Below are 25,646 nucleotides of genomic sequence, written 5' to 3'. Positions count from 1 at the left end.
AGAAAATACACACTCCACACCAAGCTCTTCACATCTACAAAATTCAGCTTCTACCACGAACAAAGAAGATGGCTGCATTCTAGGACTCACTTGTGCACAAACATGGTGGTCAAGAACTCTTGGAGCATTAATCCCGTCTTATGGTGTCATGCAGGCCCTTGATCAAGTCAGAAGCTTATCGAATTCTGTACAGAAATTGGCCAATGATACGGCTTTGGCCCTGGGTAACATCACAAACACTCTCACTTCGCACAAGATAATGATCTTACAGAAGAGAGTGGCCTTGGATTACATTCTTGCAACGCAAGGGGAAGCCTGCACCATTATCGGCCCTGAGTGCTGCACCGGGTTAATGGATCCAACAGAGAACTTGAACAAAATCCAACAAGACATTCTTGATCTTTCAGAAAAATTACACCAGATGACTGAAGATAATTCTTCATGGTTCGGAAACTTGTTAGGTAAACCCTGGCTGTGGATCAAGGAAATAGCAATTCTACTGTTGTTTCTCCTACTGGCGTACTATCTATGCGTACACAGTATCAAGTGTTTCATTCAACAAATGACTCACGCCTCTCACGAGAAAATGACAGTTCCAACCAGAAAAGACTATTACCAGTAAGAACTTCACGGACCCTAATTGCATGTTTGTTTCTGTGTCAGCATGCAATTACAGATAAGCAACACAGAATATGTGCTACGTGCCTGTAACGATCACAAGTTACAAGAATGAACTTATAAGTGTCTAAATTTGTATTTTGTGAGAGTTATTAGAACTCTCAAGGAGGGAACTGTTGTACTACAAATTTATTAAATTTTTAATTTAGATTCCACTACAATACTATATAAACTGAGAACGTTTAGTAAACTGATTTTAGCATTTGAGGTATAAATGATGATTATTGAGTTTCCAGCAAGAGATTCCTGCCAGACCTGTTTTTTCTATTGTAAGTTAAATGAGTCAGACTCTCACCTTTTGTCTTTAATGGCTCTTGGAGCCCGAGCCCCAGCCCCAGTCATTGAATAGTTAGACTGATTGGATTAGCCTCTATGCATTTGAATAGTTATGCTGATTGGATTAGGATTGGTAACACTCTGGAGTCTAGGGCGGGTTCCTAAACCTGTATACTTCATTTACATGCTTTGTTCAACCTCAATGTAAATCCCTCCCCCTAAATGTATATAAATTGTAAGGCAACGTTCCCTAGTCAGACTAGTTGGATGACTACAGCAAAGCACAGCAAAGTCCTCAATAAAGAATAACTTCTGCTTGAAAGATATCCCAACATCTCCTGGTCTCTGCTTTGACGAAGGAAAAGTTTCCAACAAGTGTAATGACACCTTTGCCATTCATACGTTTATAAGCAGCTGAAAAAAAGCACAAATGTCAGGGCATGTCAAAACATCTCAAAGACCCCTAAAACACCTTAGACCCCTAATGGGCCTTTCACACAGGACGCGGTATGCATAGCGCGGCACTATAAAACCCATTAATCTTAATGGCTTGCGCCGCGCAAGTACGTTTTGTTGCTGCGTCGACCAAAGCGCAAGCGCAGCGGTGTGCATCATTGGCATGCTCACGCCGCGGTCAAAGTTCAAAATAGTTCAACTTTTGCCGCTGCGCTCTGTGACGATTACCAGCGCGGCCAATAGAATCGGGGGTTCCAAACAAGCACGGAAATCAAAATGGATGAACGGCTAGTACTGTCACCATGGTTTCTAATTTAATTAGTCATTGTTTTCAGCTATTGCCTAATTAGTTCTCTGTTTTCTCCCAGTATATATCTGCCTGTGTTTCAGTCTTCTGTTGTCGGTTCTTGTTAAGGTTTGTTCTGAGTTTGGTTTAGGTTTTCCTTGTTGATCTTCTTCGTCTTGCCTGCACCACGCTTAGGAAATGGGGTGGAACGGTACATGTATTTGTTCATACAGTACCAGTCAAAAGTTTGGAAACACTACTATTTTTAATGCTTTTGAAAGAAGTCTCTTATGCTCATCAAGCCTGCAGTTAAAAAAAACAAAACAAAAAAAAAACAGTAATATTATTAAATATTATTACAATTTAAAATAATGGTTCTCTTTTTTAATATATTTTAAAATGCAATTTATTTTTGTGATGCAAAGCTGAATTTTCATCAGCAAGTACTCCAGTCTTTGGTGTCTTATGATCCTTCAGAAATCATTCTAATATGATGATTTGATGCTCAGTTATTATCAATGATGGAAACAGTTGTGCTGTTTAATATATTTTTTTGGAATACTTTTTTCAGGATTCATTGATGAGTAAAACGTTAACAGCATTTATTCATAAAAACAGCATTTATTCAAAATAAAAACATTTCTAACAATATAAATCGTTACCATCACCTTTTATCAATTTAACGCATCCTTGTTGAATTAAAGTACTAATTTCTTTAAAAAAAAATAGTTATTGTTCCCAAACTTTTGAACGGTAGTGTATATTGTTACAAAAGATTTCTATTCTAAATAAATACAGTACTTTTTAACTTTTTATTCATCAAATAATCCTGAAAAAAAGTATCTCAGGTTATAAAAAAATATTAAGCAGCACAACTGTTTCCAACATTGATCATAAATCAGCATATTAGAATGATTTCTGAAGGATCATAAGACACCAAAGACTGGAGTACTTGCTGATGAAAATTCAGCTTTGCATCACAAAAATAAATTACATTTTAAAGTATATTAAAAAAGAGAACCATTATTTTAAATTGTAATAATATTTCATAATATTACTGTTTTTTTTTTTTTTTTTTTTTTTTAACTGCAGGCTTGATGAGCATAAGAGACTTCTTTCAAAAACATTAAAAATAGTAGTGTTTCCAAACTTTTGACTGGTACTGTACATGAATATCCACGGAGAATACATGGTATAAAAATAAATAAAACTTGCGTGCAAATTAATGTAATGTAAGTAATGCGGAACTACTGTTAGATACGCGGGTTCTTTAGCGACACCTAATCTGTAGCACCGCCTTAGCTCTGAAGCTGGCTATAATGAACAGGCTGCAATGTCAAGATTGCAATGCTGGAATATGTTGGTGGCATTATTTTGTACAGAAATAGGTTATTTATAATTAAGATGTGAATAAAGTTAGTGTTAAGTAAAATTTGAAGGAAAACAAATATATTGATCTGAAATATAGCAAATTCATTTTAAATTCATTCAGGTAGGCCTACAATTACCAAACATTTCAAAAGTTCTTTTTGTCTTTTTATTATTTTAATTAATAAACTAATTATATAAAACTATTGTGAATGCACTACAAATAAACTGGTTCTATGCCTTTACTTTATTAATAAAACTTATTTAAAAAATACAAGGCTTATGACAATTATTTTCCTTTCGTGGTACAGCCTGAGACATGCACAATAAATAAATAAAAATTGCCTTCTGCATTTTTGTTTTGCTTTTCCCTCCATTGTACCGAACTCGTACCGAACCGTGATGTCTGAACCGAGGTATGAACCGAACCATGACTTCTGTGTACCGTTCCACCCCTATTAGGAAACGTGACAAATTCAGTGACTTAATCATTAAGACATTTACCGCCAGCTACTGGCAGTTTTAGTTTCATATTTAGAGTATAATTTAATTAAAAAAATTATCTTATATTTCCATATTATTAAAAAAATCATTAACGGTATAGTTCATGCAAAAATGAAGATTCAGTCATCATTTACTCAACCTCATCATCCAAAAATGTATGTGTAATAAATTCTATGCTGAATCACATATTTCTTTTTGAAGCTACTTTTTGTAATGTCTATTTGATGCTTTACACAATGACTTAATGTGCGACTAATCTGCGATTAATTTGATTAATTAATAAGATCGTTAGATTCATTAATTGCCACATCATGTTAATAATCAGATTAAAAGTTTTAACCACTTGACAGCCCTATTCAATATATTGGTAATTAATACATTCTATGAGAATTTATATTTCAAGTTTTGACTGTAAATGTCACGTCCATAACGCTGGAATAACTCTACATCCAAATGAGAGTAACCGACTTGTGGTCAGATCACCTGAGACAGATCTTAATACCAGGTGTAAACCGGGCCTCTTATTGTCCCACATACTTGAGTATCTGCAGTTTGTCAGAGAGCAGCTTGACTCCTGATTCTCCTGGGTGATTGTAGCTCAGATCCAGCTCTCTCAGGTGTGATGGGTTTGAACTCAGAGCTGAAGACACATAACCACAGCCTTCCTCTGTCACCATACAGCCAGACAACCTACAGACATACACAGTCAGATCATCTACAAACACACATCGACATTATGAGTGGCAGACTGTAAATAATCTCTCATATGTTCTTAAATACCTCAGTATCTGCAGCTTACAGTTTGCGCTTTTCAGTCCATCATAAATTATCTTCACTCCTGAATCCTGCAGGTCATTGTTACTTAGATCCAGCTCTCTCAGGTGTGAGGGGTTTGAACTCAGACCTGAAGACACATAACCACAGCCTTCCTCTGTCACCATACAGCCAGACAACCTACAGACACACACAGTCAGACCATCTAAAAACACACATCGACATTATGAGTGGCAGACTGTAAATAATCTCTCATATGTTCTTAAATACCTTAGTATCTGCAGCTGACAGTTTTCGCTTTTCAGTCCATCATAAATTATCTTCACTCCTGAATCCTGCAGGTCATTGTTACTTAGATCCAGCTCTCGCAGGTGTGAGGGGTTTGAACTCAGAGCTGAAGACACATAACCACAGCCCTCCTTTGTCACCGTACAACCAGACAACCTACAGACGCACACAGTCAGACCACCTACAAACACACATCGACATTATGACCAGCAGACTGTATATAATCTCTCATATCTTCTTAAATACCTCAGTATCTGCAGCTGACATTTTGGGCTTTTCAGTCCATCAGAAATAATCTTCACTCCTGAATCCTGCAGGTCATTGTTACTCAGATCCAGCTCTCTCAGGTGTGATGGGTTTGAACTTAGAGCTGAAGACACATAACCAGAGCCTTCCTCTGTCACCATACAGCAAGACAACCTACAGACACACACAGTCAGATCTGATCAAATCTGATGACACAATTTCGCAATCCTGACTAGTGAGATTACAGTCAACAAGACTAGAAGAGAGTAAATACTGCACTATAAGTTTGGGTTCAAGGTGCTTTTCTTTAAAGGGGCAGCAGTAGCACCTTAAACTAGAAAAACAGATGAATAAATAATTGGCAATACAAAGATAAAATAAAGTCAAATATTGTGAAATATGTGGTCGTTGTGGAGAAGTAGTCCATATTGGTGGATGAACAGCTTGACACTCACTGTCCATAGGGTTCCCTAGTCCATAGAATAGTTATTCTAAACTGAGGTAGTATCTATTACAAAAAAGTAAATTACAAAATTTCAAATTAATAAAGGACTGTCAAGATATAATGTAGATAGAATCTGTTTCATGTGGAGTTGGGCCATGAGGTCAAAGACTGTCACTTTCGGCTCTGACCACACCCCGAGGTGGAGTCACAGGTCCATTATCCCTAGAGGCCTTGAGTCTCCAACTTCAACCCCTAGATGGGGTCAACTCACAGTAACATTATATGAGATACTGAATTATAACATACACAAAGTAATCCTATTTTAGCTCCTACAGTGTTCAAATTGAAAAGCCACAATTTAAAAACAGCATTTACTTTTCAAAATGCTCTTAGTCCACACTAGTGGTTTCCAAAAATTGTCTGTCTACACTAAATCATCTAAAAATGCTTAAACCCTTTTACAGCACCAATAAAACGACCAAAGTGCTGTACAGAAGAATATACAAAAACAGAACACAACAATACATAACTCACACAAAACATAAAATACAGTATAAAACAAATTAAGAACAAAACATATTTAAAAAAAACAGCCAAACCATAAAAACAATAAAAAAAGAGGTCAACTTCTGGTATTAAAGGCCAAAGAAAAAAGATGGGTTTTAGAAGAGATTTAAAACGAGAGATGGAAGAGGCCTGTCTAATAAACTGAGGCAGATCATTCCATAATTTCGGAGCTGCCACAGAAAAGGCACGGTCCCCCTCTGAGCTTACGACTTGTTTTGGGCACATACAGGAGCAGTTGATCAGCTGACCTGAGAGAACGAGTGGGTGTATAAGATGAAGTAGCTCAGAAATGTAGGGTGGGGCAAGACCATTTAGCAATTTCAAAACAAATAAAATAATTTTAAAGTTAATCCTGAACTGTACAGGCAGCCAAGTGAAGCAAGGCTAAAATGGGGGAAATTTGCTCATGTTTACGCGTTCCTGTTAAAAGACGAGCTGCCGCATTTGAAAACTTGTTTTAACTACTGCTCTAATCTGACTGTCTATCTTAAGGTCAATTTTAATCCCTAGGTTAGTGATGATTGGTTTAGTGTACTGGGGCAAAGCACCCAACTCAACAGAACAGGTCCCAGTGGTGCCACCAAAAATCATCACTTCTGTTTTATTCGCATTAAAACTTAAAAAAAATGAATAGCCTTCCAGGCTTTTATATCATCAAGACACTCCATTCACGGTCTGACAGTGTCATTCTTTTTAAGAGGCATGTAAATCTGGCTATCATCCACATAACAGTGGAATGACATGCCATGCTTCCTAATTATTGAGCCAAATGGCAGCAAATAAAGAGAAAAGAGAAGAGGGCCCAAAACTGAGCCCTGAGGGACCCCACAAGAGAGGTGCAGAAGAGGACTCAGAGTTCCCCCAGAGAGTCCGACCTTCCAAATACGACCTGAACCATTCAAGCGCTATGCCCTTTATGTCCACCCAATGCTCTAAATGAGAAATCAGAATTTCATGGTCGACAGTATCAAATGCAGCAGTTAAATCAAGAAGCACAAGAACAACATAGTCTCCAGAATCGGTAGCTAATTAGATATAGTTAAAAACTTTAAAAAGAGCCGATTCTGTGCTGTGTAGAGATTTAAAACCGGACTGGAAAACTTCGATATTGTGGTCTTTCAAAAAAGCCATTATTTGATTTCATCTTTTCAAGGATTTTTGAAAGAAAACGTAGTTTGGAGATAGGCCTGAAATTTGCAAGATCTGCAGGATCAAGACCAGGTTTTTTAAGCAGAGGTTGCACTACTGCATGTTTAAAAATTTCAAGGACCACACCTGAGGACAGAGGGCCCTATTTTAACGATCTGAAACGCGAGTGTCAAAGCGCAAAGCAGAAGTAACTTTGTGGGCGGGTCTCGGCGCTGTTGCTATTTTCCCGGCGGGATAAATGACTCTTGCGCCAGGCGCAAATCTAAAATGGGTTGGTCTGAAGTAGCTTCATTATTCATAGGTGTGGTTTGGGCGTAACGTGAAATAAACCAATCAGAGCATCATCTCACATTCCCCTTAAGAGCAGACGCGCTTTTTCCTTGGCGTATTGCTATTATAATGGCGGATTTGCCAGGCGCACACCAGGAGGGGTTCACAGCCGAGGAGAGCAACGCTCTCATCACGGCCGTAAAAGAGAGAGAAGTGACATTGGGGATGGAGAAACACACCCAAATTAGCTTCGGTTAACCCTCTGGGGTCTGGGGTGTTTTTGGGGTCCTTGAGATGTTCTGACATGCCCTGACATTTGTGCTTTTTTCAGTTGCTTATAAACATATCAATGTCAAAAAAAAATTACACTCTATTTAGCACAAACAGGACTACCATAATATGTGAGCCACATGTATGTACATGTTTTCATTTTTGAGAGAATAATGTTTATGCATGGTTATTGAAAAAACTAAAAATGAAAGTTTCTGAAATAAGGCCACAAAACACATACTAAATATATGTCAATAAGACTTTTGACTAATGGATGTCATCGCCTAGAGTTTTTTCTTCAAAATGATGTGAAAATCATCCTGCCTAATCATTCACATAAAAAGATACATTGATTTAAGTTTTGTGAAACACTTTTAGTTTGGAAAGGCATGGGGCGTAAACGATCATGCATATTTAGTAGTTCACACCTGATGCCCCTGCATACTTAATGAGCCATTCATTCAGGTGTGTCACCTATAGCTAACTTAAATATACAAGCTTCATAAAAATGATCATTCTAGAAGAAAATTTCAGGTGGCATTTAGAGGCTTTTGCATCTGAACTCTTCATATATACACACACACACACACATATACACACATATATATATATATATACATACACATATATATATATATATATATATATATATATATATATATATATATATATATATACACACACACACATATATATATATATATATGTGTATATATTTATACACAAATATAAATTGTATTTATATATTTTTTTATATATACATTTTTTTTTTTTTTTTTTTTTTTACAAATTGTGCTTGCAAATTGTATAATATCCAAGGTAAACATGTCTAGTAATTGTGTAGTTAATTCTCATACTGTATTTTCAGTTTTGGAATATTTATCCTCTCCCCAAATTTGTTAATAAAACACAATAAAAATTATTTAAAGAAAAAAATTATATTTACCTTTTAATAGTTTGTTTACATCTACCTTCTGAGGGACATTTTCCATTATTATTATTCCTCACAGCGCTGCGAGACGGTGTAAACAAGTAATGATCTGAATAAACTTGTGTTTTCTCGAGCGTTCACAGGTTTGCGCCGTGGATTGCCTCAGTCAGACGCGGATACTGTGTTTGTTTTAGGCTCGCGCAGTCTTCACTCGGACGCGCGCTTCAATCCGTTGTAGAGACTCTATTCGTTCCAGTGAAATTACAAAACAAAATACACACAAACATGTCTCTGCCTGATATACAACCACTGATAAACATAATCTGATTCGATAAAAAAAAACAAAAAAAATAAATATATATGAGTGCGGATTCGAACTCAGAACCTCTGACACGCTTGGCAAATGTTCTACCACTAGACCACTTGAGTACACGTATTTACTCACGTGAAAACTCTGTGTTTACTCGGCGTGATCAATTCGCTCTTGAAAATGCTGCCGTTCGTCGTCTGAGTTACAATCTTCCTCTGAGGAAAAGGTGAGTTCTTCCTCGCTGTCCAGAATCATCTGAAGGGCGTCTTTACCGGAGAAACGAGCCATCCTCTCTAAACGCGATGAACTATCAGTGAATCTGATCTGATGAAACTTCGTGTTTTCAAGGCATTGATCGGGGGGCGGGTGCGAAGCATAGATTACCTAAACTATTTACCATGTGAATAGCGCCGGGGGCAGGGCGGCCTCAGTAATTAGGCAGAAGGAAAAAACGGTACCTCTCCTTGCTTTCAAACGGATTACATGAGTTGAAAACATTTGTTTTTATATTAATTACTTCACTTAAAAGAAGAGAATACAAGCTTCATAAAGACATATCTCTCGTGTCTGTGTGAGAAGTATTCGCTGAGTTACAGTTCATTTTCGGACGCGTTTCAGAATGGAATTCACTGACAGAGAGGAGGCAGAACAAGCATCATGTTTATTTTTCTTAATTTGGTGAAAAGCACAACACTTTGTTTTTATTGTGAGTATACACAAAAATAATACACATTTAACAGGATCGATTGATGTATATCACAAGCATATAAAATAAAAATTAATATTAGTATTTTGATTACTTTTTGCACTGATAAGGAAAAAAGCGATCAGATCACGCCGGCGTGATTGCCGACCTCTAAGGGTTAAACAGGTATATAATAATGTGGATAAATGTGTAAGCTAGATGTATGCTTTTATAATAAATTGTCTATCTATCTATCTATCTATCTATCTATCTATCTATCTATCTATCGTTTGTAATAATATGATTTGCAAAAATGAAAACTGCTGCTTCTGTGTAGATTAGAGAATCAAAGTGTATGCACATTGTGCACGCTATACATTATGGTCAAGCATGCGCTCTTAAAATAGCATAATGAACAACGTGCAACGCGCCACTGACTTTAGACTAGGTTTTTTCTGGCCAGTGGCGCAATTGTTTTATGGAACAGTAAAATAGCACCAGGGATTGTTTGCGCCGGAACACGCCTCCTTTTTTGCGCTGAACCTAGTTTAGCGACGTGCTTCTGTGGAGGGAAAAGCACGCTTTGCGCGGGTGCAAAATAGGAATGAAACATGCGTCGGTGTACAAAGTCAATTGCGCTGGGTGCAAGATAGGGCCCAGACTGCTATTAACAACTTCAAGAACAGATGGTCCTACAGTGGGAAAAACCTCCTTAAAGAGTCGAGGAGGGATAGCATCATGTGGAGAACCTGAGGGCTTCAAATGACCAACAATCTCCTGTAACACACGCAAAGTCACAGGCAGAGCAGAGGACAGAGACTGAGGGGTCCCAGGCAGAAGGTGAAATTACAGCCCTAGTGGAAGTGACTTTATCAATAAAAAAGCTTAGAAAGTTTTCACAGACAGCCGGGGAGGCATCAACACAGACAGTTTGCGGAACATTAATAACTGAATCGATAGTTTTAAACAAAACACGAGGCTTATTACAGTTTAACAGAATCTCTCTTTGTAGGCAAGGGCGTGGTGAGCTCGTACCTGCTTACATCACAGGGCACCACAACTTCAAAAAGGAAAATTCAACTGCAGTAGGGTAGTTGACAAATGGCCAAGAAAAAGTACTTTTTTTGGAAAACATAACTTTTTAAGAAAAAATACATATATTTATGGAGCATGAAAACTTCAGTTTCAGAAAATAGTAGTGGTCTCTCATTATGACTTCACATATTTTTTTTCATGTTTTCACTCCACAGTACTGTAAATGTGTCCTATGGTGTGACATTTAAAAAGTACTAAGAATTTATATTAAATAACAAAAAAATATTTGAGACAGAATTGTTCACATTATTAAAACATTATTTTCTTAAAGTGATATTTATTTTACATGAAAGTACTAATTAGAATCATTTTCACCATTAATAATAGATGAAATTGATAAACTTTTCCCTTACAAAACTGTTTGAAATTGTACCTATCTAAGAGGAGATATTATTGTAACTCCCCTAATGCCAAACTTGACTCTTTTTTAAAAAGATATTTTAAAATAAGTATATTTTTATGTTGTTTTATGTTTGTCATACCATAGGACAAAACGTCACACCAAAGGACAAAGATAGTCTTTGCATTGAGTCAAAATATATAGTTTATTGTAACAATTATAAAGGAGGACATTTGTTTTTTGTTGAAACTTTATCTATCTGTTTTAATAGCTTAAGGAGGTCCTGTCCTATTGTGTGACATCTGTGTCCTATGGTGTGACAGGCCAAAGTGTCACACCAAAGGACATTTCCTGTGACATTTCCTGTCACACCAGAGGACATTTGAGCTTTTGTGGCAGTTAATAACCATGCTAATACTAGCTGAACTGTCATTAGCAATTGGCATGATACATTTGCATAATATTACATAGTCATGCTGTTAAAAATACAAATTTGAATTAAAAAATGAAATTTAGGGGTGTCACACCAAAGGACAAATAAACAACTTCAGTGGTCTGAAAACATAGTTAAATATTTGAACAATTCTGAGAGAAATACTTACCATATGCACTGCTCATGGGCTTCATAGGGGTCTTTAGTCACATGACCTTGAATGGGGTCTTTCAACTAAATGTAGTTGTCCATGATATTGCCCATATCAGGCCCATATCTTATTCTTAATTTCAGGTTATTGCATAACACCAAAGGACATTTTTTTCTGTGACAAACTTTATGAAATTCCTACACTTTTAGAAATGTATGTATAGGAAAAGTGATGGCCACTTAGTGAAATAGACATTTGCACAATTATGCCAGGAGTGTTCATTAAGATTTTTAAACATTATTTTATTTATTTATAAAAGTTAATATTTATGAAATAATTTTGTCTACCGTCACACCATAGGACGATTTTGAGATTTGGTCAAGTCAAGTCAAGTTTATTTATATAGCGCGTTTCACAACATAGATTGTATCAAAGCAGCTTCACAGTATTAAATTAAAACAATACATCAATGTTTGTTTCTAGTGGAAAATGTCCACGTTTGGTAATGCTGATCAATAGTATTGTTGATTGATTAATTAAATTAAATATCCCCAAATATCCCCAACTGAGCAAGCCAAAGGCAACAGTGGCAAGGAACCGAAAAACTCCATCAGGTGACCTAATGGAGAAAAAAAACCTTGGGAGAACCCAGGCTCAGTCGGGGGCCAGTTCTCCTCTGGCATTTATGAATTAGAGGTCAGATTTAACTGTAAGATTAAAAGTATTATATGAATGCCTGGCTGAAGAGATGCGTCTTTAATCTAGTTTTAAACTGGGAGAGCGAGTCTACGCAACGAACAGTATCAGGAAGACTATTCCAGAGTTTTGGAGCTAAATGTGAAAATGCTCTCCCTCCTTTGGTGGATCTGGATATCCTAGGTATGACCAAAAGCCTCGAATTTAGTGATCTTAAAGAGCGCGATGGATTATAGGGCGATAGAATATCGGTTAAATAGACTGGAGCTAAGCCGTTTAGGGCTTTATAAGTCAGTAGCAATACCTTGTAATTAATACAGAACTTTATAGGTAACCAATGTAGTGATGATAAAATTGGTGTTATATGATCATATTTTCTTGATCTAGTTAGAACTCTAGCAGCTGCATTTTGGACTAACTGTAGCTTGTTTATTGAGGATGCAGGACAACCAGCTAATAAAGCATTACAGTAATCTAGTCTCGAGGTCATGAATGCATGAACTAACTTTTCTGCTTCAGAAACTGATAGCATGTTACGTAGTTTAGCAATGTTTCTAAGGTGGAAAAAGGCTGTTCTTGTAACGTATGAAATATGATTTTCAAAAGACAAGTTGCAGTCTAATATAACACCCAGGTCTTTTACTGTAGAGGATCAAGTAACAGGACATCCTACTATGTTAAAGTTGTATTGTGAGAGGTTTTGTGGGTGGTTTTTTGAACCGATGATTAGTACCTCTGTCTTGTCTGGATTTAATAAAAGAAAATTGCGCGTCATCCAATCTTTTATATCTTTAACACACTCTGTCAATTTGGATAATTTAGCGTTTTCATCCGGCCGTGATGAAATATAGATTTGAGTGTCATCAGCATAACAATGGAAACTAATTCCATGTTTCCTTATAATATTTCCAAGTGGCAGCATATATATTGAGAATAACAGAGGGCCTAACACAGATCCCTGCAGCACTCCATAGTTTACTGGAGTTATGATCGATTTTTCTCCATTTAAATAGACAAAATGGTAGCGGTCAGATAAGTACGATCTAAACCAGCTTAATGCTTGTCCTTGAACACCACTTACACCTGTATAATTTTGTAGTCGATCTAAGAGTATTGTGTGATCTATAGTATCGAACCCAGCACTAAGATCAAGTAAAACTAATATTGAGATACAGCCTTGGTCAGAAGCTTTGGCTCAAAGTTGTAAAAAAAAAAAAAAAAACTAGGGTATTAAAACAACAAATTCATGTAAAACAAGAAAATGTTTAACCATTTACAGTATTCTAAATGATGAAAATGTTAAATAAATAATTTTTTATCTTCTGTGACAGTGAAAAAGCCACGTCACGTCAACTACACAGTAGCCACCGTTCAACCTAAAAGAGGGCAGCACTCAGACGTTTTTACACCATATATTGTAGAATTAAAACACTTTATACCCAGTCAAGCCAAACATAAGAATACTTAAATACTATAAAAAGGGACTAAATGCGCATTTGACTTTATTCTACTTTAAACCTAGCCTGGCTAACGTCAGACCTCTTTCTCATTGAGACGTGGTCTGGGAACCACATGTTCATTTTCTCATATTTGAGGCGTGGTTTACAAATGCCCAGAGCCGTTTATTGGGCGCTACGAATGTCTATAAAATGTGCCTGCACGTAGCTCATAGCCAATCGTTTCAATTATACCAGATGACGTATGTAGAGCGGCAGAAATTCGACGAGGAAGAAAACGAAATAAACTTGCATTCTAAACTACTTAGAACACTATCTAAGGCTGCATCGGAAGGTAACTTCGCGTCTGATGCCATGTTGGATCCATAGATATAAACAAACTGCTTCGGTGTGTCGCACAGACGTCATCATCGTCTTGCTGCTCCCTCCCAGTTCTGTGATTGGTTCCCTTTTTGAGGGGAAAATCTGGTCCATGGTATCCAGGCTGCCTAGCAGCGTGAATAAATTGCGCTGCACTCAAGGCAGCATGGGGAAACCCAGGCTACTTTAAACCACTAGATACACAAAAAACACTTTTCTTAACAATCGCTTTTGATGATGCACATGTACTTGATCCTTGACTCGATCGCAACGCAAAGTTGATTCTGCACTAATTTGATCTAGCTATATATATATATATATATATAGGGATGCAAATTAAGAATGAAAAAATATCAGTAAATAACAAACAAGCTAAAACAAAATAATTTAACCCTCTGAGGTCGGCAAACGCGCCCGCGCGTTTTGCTGGATTTTCTCCACATAGTAGCACAATAAACTTAAATTACTCCGTCATTTATGGTCATACAGAAAAAAGAAATATAAAAAAAGAATCTGTGATATTTCTACTTTTGTATGTGTCCACTTACAATCAAATCAAAACATTGTGCTTTTGTAAAATAAAGAAAATAAACAGGGTGTGCGTTCTGCCTCTCCATCACGGTGAACTTTTTTTTCTTGAGCACGTCTATAAACTGAAACAAAACTCAGCGAATACTTGTCACACATTTATGAGCCATATACCTTTATAAACATTTAAGTGTGTACTTTTAAATGATCGGATTCAAACTGAAAACAAATATTCTCTGTTTAAGTAATTTGTATAAAACCAACAAGATGTCCAGTTTCTCAAACGCTTCCTAATTATTTTTAATTTGACCACGCCCACGAGCGCAAAAGAGATTCACATGCAATCTTCACAAGTCTCTGCTTTTTGTCGAGTTTGAAAGGGCGCACCGTGAGCTTACATTGGATTTACCTCAGAAGAAGAACACGATTTGAAGACAAGAAAGATGTAAGGTAAGAAATTCTTTCATATTAGTTTGTTATTGTTGCATAAATTTCACATTGCAGTTGAACTGTTGCTAGATATATGGTGAATATTATAATATTTAGACCCGTGTTTACTGTTACTGTGTTTGTGGATATCTGCTCAAACGTAGATATGTATACGGTAACCATAATGTTTTATATTTGAGCGCGAACGCGTTTGAATGTATCATATTTTGGATCATGATCGCGTTTGAATGTATCATATTTTGGTTCGCGATCGCGTTTGAAAAGCAAAACGCACCAAACGGCTTCATGTTTTTACTATTATCTCATTTCATATCATGATAACGAATAAAAACATTTGAAGTAACATGATAATCAATATATTTTTCTCTAGCTTAGTTGTTACTGAAATCTTTTGGAAGATTTAGGCTGCTAGGTTATTGTTATTATTATTTTATGCAGCACTGCGCATAGCCTATGCCTACAAGGCACTACAAACCTGGTGTTCATTATATTATATATTGTTGGAAACATTTGTGTGTGTGTGTGTGTATTCTGTGAATTTTAAAAAGCAATTTTAACCAGAAAAATCTAAAATGTATTCCCAAAATCGTGCAGGCCTTTCTCTTGATATCAGTATGTTCACTTTTTTTTTTTTTTTCAGGGCCCAGATGCTGAGTCCTGCTGACTTCAACATTCACATGAGTCTCTGTACATGAACATGGTAAAGTGAAAATCAAACACCTTGGAAATGAAAGGTATGTACAATATTTTTAGGAATGGCACAAAGGTCTCTGTTTTTGGATCATTGTTTTCAATAAGTGCTTTTTTGTCATTTGTTGTGTCCCTTTGGATTATGTTGTGTTGTAAATAAAGCCAAACAATTTAAAAGCCATTCTTTTTTAAATCTCCTCATTCTTTGTGCAAGTTTGCTAAGAATGACAGGGCCTGATAGCTCCTAATAGGGTCGTTAGGGGAGGCTCTTTGTCTTTCTCAGGTGTGAAAACAATACATATTATTGACCTCCCGCATAAAGCTTTCTCACACAAAAAATGTCATTATCTCAAAACTACAAACTTTTACATACATGCTGCTGATATATTATTGTAGCAGAGTTTGTGCTGAATACAGTGTAATTAGACTTTAGCCATGAAAATGTCACTGTCAAGTGTATTTTAACTGAGGTGCCCACACTTGAAAAGGACCAGACTTGGGATTTCACTCAGAATAATATTTATTTTATCAGTTGATGTAGCAATGTAGTAGGATCAGATGTAACAGGTGAAAAACCTTTAAATAAAAGAAAAGAAAAAGAACATTAACACATTTACCACATTAAATACCAAACAGACAAAACAAACAAAGGATTCAAACGAGAGTGTGAAACAAGAGTCCACGTGAGCTTACCGATAGCCCGTCATAATCAAAAAGTCCCAGTTCCTCACAGTGAATGAGTTTGTGCCTCTGCCGACCTCTTTGTCCGTCGCACTCCAGTCAAATGACTAATGCGCGTATTTGAAACACTGAATTAGGCGCGATCTTCTAATTTCCACAATTCAATTCACCTGGTTGAGCCTGAGCGCGCGCACAATAGGGGAGGCGGCATGCAGGAGAAAGAAATGACGGGTACACGGAAGACAGCCACACCTTCACTGGTTTAGCGCGACAGTCACAAGTAACAGAAATAAGCACAAATGTCAGAGCATGTCAGAACACCTCCAGGACCCAGAAAACAGCTCAGACCCCAGAGGGTAAAAGTGAAACTGAAGGTAACTGGTGTTAGGCTCATGTAGCCTTACTCTGTCATTCGAATCCAAATTTTTCCATATTTGCGTTGTATTTGGATGTTAAATTATTATTTATTATAGGCTTCATATTTCACTAGCTCGAATGCTAAATGTGGTTGGAAACACCACAGTGGAGCGGTGCTCACGCTGAATGGCACGAATGGTATTACTGACTATTTAAACTGAGCAGTGTAATTTCTTATATGTTAGGTTGACCATTTTATTTTGATAATGAACAGGCTGTGATGTCAAGTTTGCAATGCTGGAATATGTTGTGTGCAAGTGTAACAGGTGTTATATTTATTTATTAATTTCACTCAAAATCTCTCCCTTTGTTATTATCATTTGTTATATTTATATACTCATTTATTATTCTGGGAATATATTATTCTTTTAATATTTAATGTAATTTATTATTTTAATGTTGATTTCTTTTATTTGAGATGTCATGTTTCTATGGGTTTATGGTGATTTTTCAGTATTGATAAATATGGCGCGTGGCTCCTTTAATACTTATGTTTCGGTTCTGGTTGCTCTCCTTCAGTTCGCGATAAGCGTGACTTAAGAGAGGTGAGTTGTGCTGAAGCTCAGTCTCAAAGGCTTGATATGAGTTTTGTTTATTGTACTAAAAGGTCATTTTGTTCTTTAATGGACTTTAGTCTTATTCAAACATGTATGAAGTTTGTGTGGCCCGGTCTCGTTCATCCCACACAAAGTAAAGCTAAACGAAGACCGGTCACACGTGAGGCGCCGGTGTGATCAACATAAAAATATACTCCGTCATTTTGGTCATACAGATAAGAGTAGGATTGTTCGAAACTGCTAAGTATTTACTTTTATTTGTGTACACTCACAATAAAACAGAACATTGTGCTTTTGTAAAATAAATAAAACAAACAGGATGCGCTTTCTGTCGTCTGGGTTTCCTTTCCTTCAACTTGTTTGTGGAGCGCCTCACAAAAATAACCCAAACTCAGCAGCAGACTGTCACACAGTTTATTTTGTGTTATTAGTCTGTTAATTATTTAAGTCAAATATATTTAGCATATTTATTCCTTTTATACTGTGATTTTATGAAAACAATTTTTATTTTATTTTAAATGTAACTCCATTTTCCTTAAATCATTCTGGGGACCCAGGGTTTGAAGACCTGTGCTCTAGGGAACTGAGTTTGGCACCCCTAGTGTAAGTGAACCTCAAGGAATATATTAAAACAATGTAAAAAATCCATGCCATGACTGCCACCTTCAGTGAGGCGAAATAAGGCCGGTGACACACTGGCTGCGTGGTGTGAGTATGGCATGTCTGCTGCGTCGCGTTTTCTATGTCTCTGCACACCAGAAACGTGTCTGACGCGGCGCTGCTGCTGCTAGGTGACATATGATAAGCCTCATTGGTGATATATTCGACATATGGGGAGAGAGTTGTGGAAGGCCTATACTTCATGTTAAACATAAATATATAGCAGCAAAGACAACGTCGGCAGTATTGGCAAAATAGGCTACAGAATATTTCGTTCTGTATTGAGAGGTGCAATATTTGAAAATCGATAATATTTTTTTAATTACATTTATATCTGCATTTATGTCAAAACCTAAACTTTCAAACATCAAAATGTCATTTATTAATATGTATTCATGTCAAAATGACATACAAACATCTTTTCCCATTTATTTAGCCTGGAAACGCTTCCAACACGCTTGCATGTCGCGGTTATATTTCTAGCATGCACGCGTTTTCCGCGCGGCTCGCAGGCAGTGTGCAAGCTCTAACCTATTAAAATGGGAGCCGAAATAAAAACGCTCACGCCACACAGCCAGTGTGTCGCCGGCCTAAGGGACACCCATACACGAACCCTGTGAAAAATGTGTCAAGAGCTTGGAACTGATTATTTCAACATGACACAACATGGGAAGTGGGATCGAGTATGTGAACTAGCAACAGAAAACATTTTATCTGATTATTTTACATCTGATTATTTTATTTATTTATAAATATAGATAATAAAAACATTCTAAACCAGTAGTCACGTTTTTGACAATTTTGCATGGATGGGATGATTTTATTTATTATTTTATTTATTTACTACTTAAATTGTGACTAACTTATTATTTCATTATTTGTCCCATTTTTATTTAAATAATTTCATACTTTTTAAACTGTCATAAATTGTATATGACAGATAGGATCACCTAGCCTGGTTAAAACCAGACCATTCTCAGTAGTAACTGAGTTATGGGCTGCATTCCAGTCCAAAATTGTCATGCCCTTCACTCGCTAACTTCCCTCCGTCTTGTTGGTAAATGGTAAATGGTAAATGGACTGCATTTATATAGCGCTTTCACAGACCTATGGTCACCAAAGCGCTTTACATTGCCTCACATTCACCCATTCACTCACTCATTCATACACCGACGGTTGTTCACTCGGATGTACGTCATTGCTTACGTTGCACGAGTGCCCACTACTGGCGGAAACTGCGGTGGGCTGAACTGGAACGTGCTAAACTCTTGATCACTTGGAATCAGCTGTGTTGAGTTGATTTATTATTTATTTATTTTTTCCTTTAAGAATTTGTGTAATGCAGCATCCAAATGTTTATATGTGGGTTGTTTTAAATAAATAAAAAAATTATAATTAATATATCATAGAGTTGTCTGTTGTGGTGGTGATTAGACGAGATCTGTGGTGACGTCACAATTGTACTGCATTGTGGGACATATAGGTGCCTGAAGTGTACATTTGAAGTAGACTCGCTCCCTCTGTCAAAATCGAGGGAACAAGGGTCTGTCCATGTACACTTCCCTCGTCCACTTCACGAAGTGGAACGCACTTCAAAATGGCGGCGGGGATTCCCCCGAGGGGAAGTGCTTAGGGAAGTTCACAAGTGCGTGTCTAAAAGTGGACTGGAACGCAGCAATGGTCTGGCAAAGCTTCATTAATAACTCCTTTCCAAAGGGGCGTCACCAACGGACGTCGCTCAAATGCCTCTGGGCGCAATTGGATAGACCTAGATGCACCGATTGATCGGCTGGTGACCGGAATTGGCCGATTTTCACGTGATCAGTCGGACATATGCCGATTTTATGCCGGTCAAATGCACTCGGGCGCCGCATGATTAACATCGCGCAACATCAGCATCACACGTGCACACGGAACACACATGTAGGAAACCTCGTGAATTTGAGCAGCAAATGTGAGCAGCGCGTATTTTTTTGGTGTGCATGTTAATCAATAAGTGCATTCACACCGGCAGCAGGAGCAGTGGGTGAGCGTCAAGCAGGAGCGTCGTGTGAGCAGCAGTGAAGCGGGGTTTCGGCGCGGGTCTATTTTTGCTACGCTGCTCACGCTCAATTAAAGTGAAAGCACACTTTTGATGGACAAACTAAAAATTAATTCACACAAAAAGTGCTCAAAATGCACAGAATAATGTCTAGTGTGTTTTAAAGGGACAATATGTAGCTTTTTAGGTATTTTATTATCTAAAAGCAATATTTTTAATCATAAATATGTCCTCAATGGTGTACAAATACCTATGCCAATGATCTGACTTATCCTCGTAAACGAAGAATTTTTTATTTTTATATACATGGGACGGGTAGGTCCACGGAGGCTTCCATGTAGTTCCGCCATCTTGAAAAACTATAATAGCAGAGAGGGACAAAAAGTACTAGGCCAACGCGTTTCGTTCAGAGCCAGCGTCACGTGACTGAAGCCAGCAGAAGCGGAGGAGCAGTGAGAGGCGCTGGTCACGGCCCAGACAAGTTTAAAAGGATGCACTGCACGGTTATTTATACACCGTTCATTCATACATATGCTGAGTAACAGGATAAGGAGTCCTCGTCGTCGAAAAAGTCCATAATAGACCATAAAAGGAAACGTGATCGGAGATTACAAAAAACAAGGGTTAATGTCGGGATAGCTAATGCAGGAGAAAGCTTTCAAAAGAGACGCTGAAGTTTCCTGTTTTCTTCTCGACAGGTAAGTCAATGTTACGGTCTTAATTACAAGCTTTTCATTGCTTGGTTGTGAACTTTATTAGTTTATAGACAGTATAACATTTATAGTTAAAAGTTAAACAGGCTCTTTGATGAATAGCAGCTATTGAGTAAAGTAGAGAAGGTCCTAAAAACAAGGTTGTAAGTTTTGTTTGATCAAACAATAAGTTTTGTTTGTTTGTTGTGTCAAGTTGCAGTTTGTTTGAAATAACAAACCAGTTCACCCGAAGGAAAACTCGATGAAATGCTATTAGAAGCTTAGCTTTTTGGTACATAACGGCTACCGTAGATGCAACACGCACTTTAAAAAGCGAGGCGCTGTAGAGCGCTATTCGTTTGAATGCAAAATACAATTTCACCGCTAGATGGGAGAAAATCCTACTTAATGTCCCTTTAACAAGAACTCCAGTATGTCAGAAAAGAAAACGAAGACTCAAAAATATTTGTAGAAGATTTAAACTTGTTTTCATTATTCACTTTTGGTTGCAAGTATGGTTATGATTATAAAAATTAAATAAAGTAAACTAGCCAGAAATTATAGAAATATCTTTATACTGCAAGGCTATATATATATATATATATATATATGTGTGTGTGTGTGTGTGTGTGTATTTCCCACACCAGGAGTAATTTATATAGTTCTATTTTATAGCGATTATCTGTTAAAAAAATTATCCATGTTCTATGCAAAATGTAAAATGTTCTATTAAAGAAAAAATAGAAAATAAATATTTGTGTGTGCTGTAAAGTGGTTAGAAAAAATGAAATCGGAATCGGCTAAAATCGGTATCGGCAGGTCAAACTCAATGAAAAATCGGAAATCGGAATTGGCCTAGAAAATTGTAATCGGTGCATCTCTACCTAAAACCAATCAGAGCGATCGTAATCGTGTAAAGCCATATGCTGCGTCCCAATTCGCCTAAGTTACACTACGCCATAAAAGTATGTACTCTTTTTGTGAAGAAAAGGTATTTACTTTTGAATGTGTAGCAAAAAAGTAGGCAAGCTTTGGGACATACTACTTCGTCATCTTTATCGGACGATCTGTTGTGTGCATCCTGTCACTTAAACTGCCCTGTCAATCATCTTGTCACAGTTAAAATCCTCAATTAAATCTAATTTAATTTCCTACCGTTTCGGAGAGAAATGTAGTAGCACGTTCATCTGCCAGTGGGTCTTTCATGGAGACTGTCCTCATGTGTTTGCAATTTGAATATAATAATGCATTTAAAAGTTGCGCTTCACCAACGGACGTCGCTCAAATGCTATAATATAATTAATAATAATATAATATAATATGACAATGACAATGTATGGAATATTATAAGAGATTACCGAAAAAAAACAATAGGCCTAACGTTATACTTTTAAAAGCACAGATTTGTCTGTCATGGCACAATGCTTTAAGTCAGAAGTCCACCGCGTGAACAAATGAAACTGTGCAGTTCGCCTTACGTTCATCATTAGTTACAGGACAGACCCACTGATACCTTTTTCCCATTCAGATATCTGGAGAGATGAGTGAGCTCAACATGTTTTATAAAACTGCACATTACGCCTGTTTATGGCGCATGTTCTCCAAACTGTTTAGATACTGTTTGATACCGGACGCATCATTTTACCTTTAAATACGGGACGATTGCGTATTCTACGGGACGGGTGGCAACCCTAGTCATGACCCCTTTAAAGATGTAAGGTGCATTATTAAAAAGGATTCTTTAGCTATTAATGATTAAACACTCACAGAGCTGTTCTGCAGTTGACCACAGCTGGTACCAGTCTTCTTATACCCTCTTCTGATGTGTTGTATTTCTTGAGGTTCAGCTCATCCAGCGGCTCCTCTGAGATCTGAAGCATGTAGGAGATTGTAGAGCAGTGAGGCGGAGAGAGAAACTCCTCTGAGTGTTTGTCTGATTTCACAAACTCCTGAATCTCTCTGGACAGAGTCTGATCTTTCACTTCCAGCAGACAGAGGAACAGATTGATGGATTGATCAGCTGAGAGACGATTAATATTCTGCTCATCTTCGATCTTCTGTTGAATCACCTCCTCAAAATCATCATCATAATCATCATCATGCTCCTCTTTGATCTTGTCTTTACTCTTGATCTTCTGTTGAATGTACTGTGTGGTTCTCCTGATGCTCCCTGAGCTGTTCTCTGTGTGTGTCAGTAGATCCTGTAAGAGTCTCTGATTGGACTTCAGTGAGATGCCCAGCAGGAACCGCAGGAACAGATCCAGCTGTCCATTCTCACTCTTGAGGGCTTCATCTACTGCTGATGTTAGTAGATCATACAGAGAGACTCTCTTTACTGATGTTAGTAGATCATACAGAGGGTCTTCATCTACTGCTGATGTTAGAAGACCATACGGAGAGTCAGATCTGAAAAGTCTGAATTTATGCAGTGGTTCCATGTTCTTGATCACATGTGAGTAAAACAGATAGAAAGCAGCGAGAAACTCCTGGACGCTCAGATGAATGAAGCTGTAGACTTTCCTCTGATGAATCACAGATTCCTCCTTAAAGATCTCAGTGCAAATCCCAGAATACACTGAGGCGTCAGTGACGTCTACGCCGCTCTCTCTCAGGTCCTCCTCATAGAACATCACATTGCCCTTCATCAGCTGATGGAAAGCTACTTTAGCAAGTTTCACAATCACTTTTCTGTTTGACCGCAGGAGTTTCTCTGGATCTCTCTCTTCATACTTCTGATTCCTCATGTTGATCTGAATCAGCAGGAAGTGGATGTACATTTCAGTCAGAGTTTGAGGGATTTCTGCACTCAGATCTTCTTCCAGAAGCTTCTGAAGCACAGTGGAGGAGATCCAGCAGAAGACGGGTATGTGGCACATGATGTGGAGGCTTCTTGCTCTTCTGATGTGGGAGATGATTCTGCTGGCTTGATGCTCGTCACTGATTCTCTTCCTGAAATATTCCTCCTTCTGAGGCTCATTGAATCCCTGAATCTCTGTCAGACGGTGGATGTATTTGGAGGGGATCTGATTGGCTGCCGCTGGTCTGGAGGTGATCCAGATGAGAGCCGAGGGAAGCAGATCTCCTTTCATGAGCTTTGACATCAACACACCCACTGATGAAGTCTCAGGCCCATCAAAAACTTCATTTGACATCAACACACCCACTGATGAAGTCTCAGGCACATCAAAAACTTCATTTGACATCAACAGACCTACTAATGAAGTCTCAGTCACATCAGAAACTTCCTGAGCGTCTGAAAACATCAGTGTGATTCTGCTTTCATCCAGACCATCAAAGATGAACACAACTTTACACTTCTCATAAATCTTTGGGTCCAGATCTTGAAGTTCAGGATGAAAGTCCAGCAGAAGTCTGTGAAGACTGTACTGATGATCTCGGATCAAGTTCAGCTCTCGAAATGGAAGCACAAACATGAAATCTACATCCTGATTGTCTTTTCCCTCGGCCCAGTCCAGAATGAACTTCTGCACAGAGACGGTTTTCCCGATTCCAGCGATGCCTTTAGTGAGAACAGTCTTGATCTGCTCTTTCTCCTCATGTCCTGGTTCAGGAGAGGCTTTAAAGATGTCATTGCAGTAGATTGGAGTGTCTTGTGAGTGTTGTGTTCTGGCTGTTTTCTCCATCTGTAAAACCTCATGTTCTTCATTCACTCCTTCTCTCTCTCCCTCTATGATGTAGAGCTGTGTGTAGATCCTGTTCAGGAGGGTTTCATTCTCTTGGAGTTTCAGTCCCTCAAATAATCTCTCATACTTGTTCTTCATGCTGGTTTTGTGTCGGTCTTTGACTCTCTGTAGTTCATCATTCACTGGTTGAGGAGAATCTCCAGTCTGATCATCTCTATCCACTACTCTGCTGAAACAACAAACATGGGGAAAAAAGAAGATGATCTGATTAAAGTAAATGATTTAAATCTATAAATAAAATTAAAATACAGTGAATAAATACAGAAGTCAATCTGTATAATTAATGTCTTAATTTCAGTTTGAGTTCAAAAGTTAGTTTTCCATCACAGCTGAAGGTGACAGAGACCAGGAACAAACTCACTAACTTCACATCTAAACCTTCATCCTCAATCTGACACCAGAGATTCTGTTAGACAATAAGTTTCTTATATCTGGACATTGAGATCAAAGTTCATTGTCCATCACTGAACGTTTGTCCACAGATTTGAGGTGAAATCAGAAATAAAAACTGAACTCATCTCTCTGTGTGCATTCAGTGCAATATATATCATATATTAAAACAATTAATATTAAAGATCTGGCTAATCTGGAAAGAGAAATCAGAAAGAGGGAATCAGAGATGATGAAAAAGACCACACATGAAGGCTTGAGATATATAACAAGATTGAAATATAGGTATAATGATAAACTATCTAAGAAGGTTGAGTTTAGATTGTTCAGGGCAGAAATATTGTGATTCTGGCGATAAATCGGTCAAGCTTCTGGAGAACTATATTAAACACAGAGAAACGTCTGCACTAATTCCTGCTATTCAGTCACTGGAGGAATAACTGTTACTAAGCCAGAGGATATTAATGAAGTTTTTAGACATTTTTATTTGGATTTATCCACATCTTCCTGTGAAGCAGGGGTTGGAGATATAGAGGTTTTCTTGAACTCATTAAATTGGCCTAAGTTGACAGAAGAGCAGAAGCAGGGAGTGTATTCCTCTATTAGGATGAATGAAACTGTGGAGGTAATCGGGTCCCTGCCTCCTCTGAGTCTCCGGGGCCAGAAGGCTTTACCACAGAAGTTATTGAGTGCTGAAGTGTCTCCATTACTGCTGAACATATATAATGAGGCAATGTGGGCGTATTTGAGACATTAAAAACCTTTGGCTTTGGGAGTTTTTTTTTTAATGGACACATTTAC

At 37.6% G+C, this 25,646-nt stretch overlaps 1 protein-coding gene across 3 annotated transcripts in view; it reads right to left on the bottom strand.

Moving 5' to 3' along the window:
• LOC311304832 (uncharacterized protein) overlaps positions 1–25,646 on the bottom strand; it is a 42,497-nt gene that overhangs the window by 11,011 nt on the left and 5,840 nt on the right. For 2 of the 3 annotated variants that reach the window (XM_084432141.1, XM_084432142.1), the window contains 5 exons: positions 22,519–24,624; positions 4,877–5,050; positions 4,613–4,786; positions 4,349–4,522; positions 4,106–4,258 (listed from right to left, as the gene is read on the bottom strand). In XM_084432141.1, coding sequence (XP_084288267.1) covers positions 4,106–4,258; positions 4,349–4,522; positions 4,613–4,786; positions 4,877–5,050; positions 22,519–24,624 — 2,781 coding nt within the window. The remainder of the gene's footprint in view (positions 1–4,105; positions 4,259–4,348; positions 4,523–4,612; positions 4,787–4,876; positions 5,051–22,518; positions 24,625–25,646) is intronic. The other variant, XM_084432143.1, reaches the window with a different exon arrangement.

This window comes from Rutilus rutilus (genome assembly GCF_951802725.1).
Source record: "Rutilus rutilus genome assembly, chromosome: 15".
Taxonomy (NCBI): Eukaryota; Metazoa; Chordata; class Actinopteri; order Cypriniformes; family Leuciscidae; genus Rutilus; species Rutilus rutilus.
The sequence above is the reverse complement of the archived record's forward strand: the minus strand, read 5'-3'. Positions and strand labels throughout refer to the sequence as shown.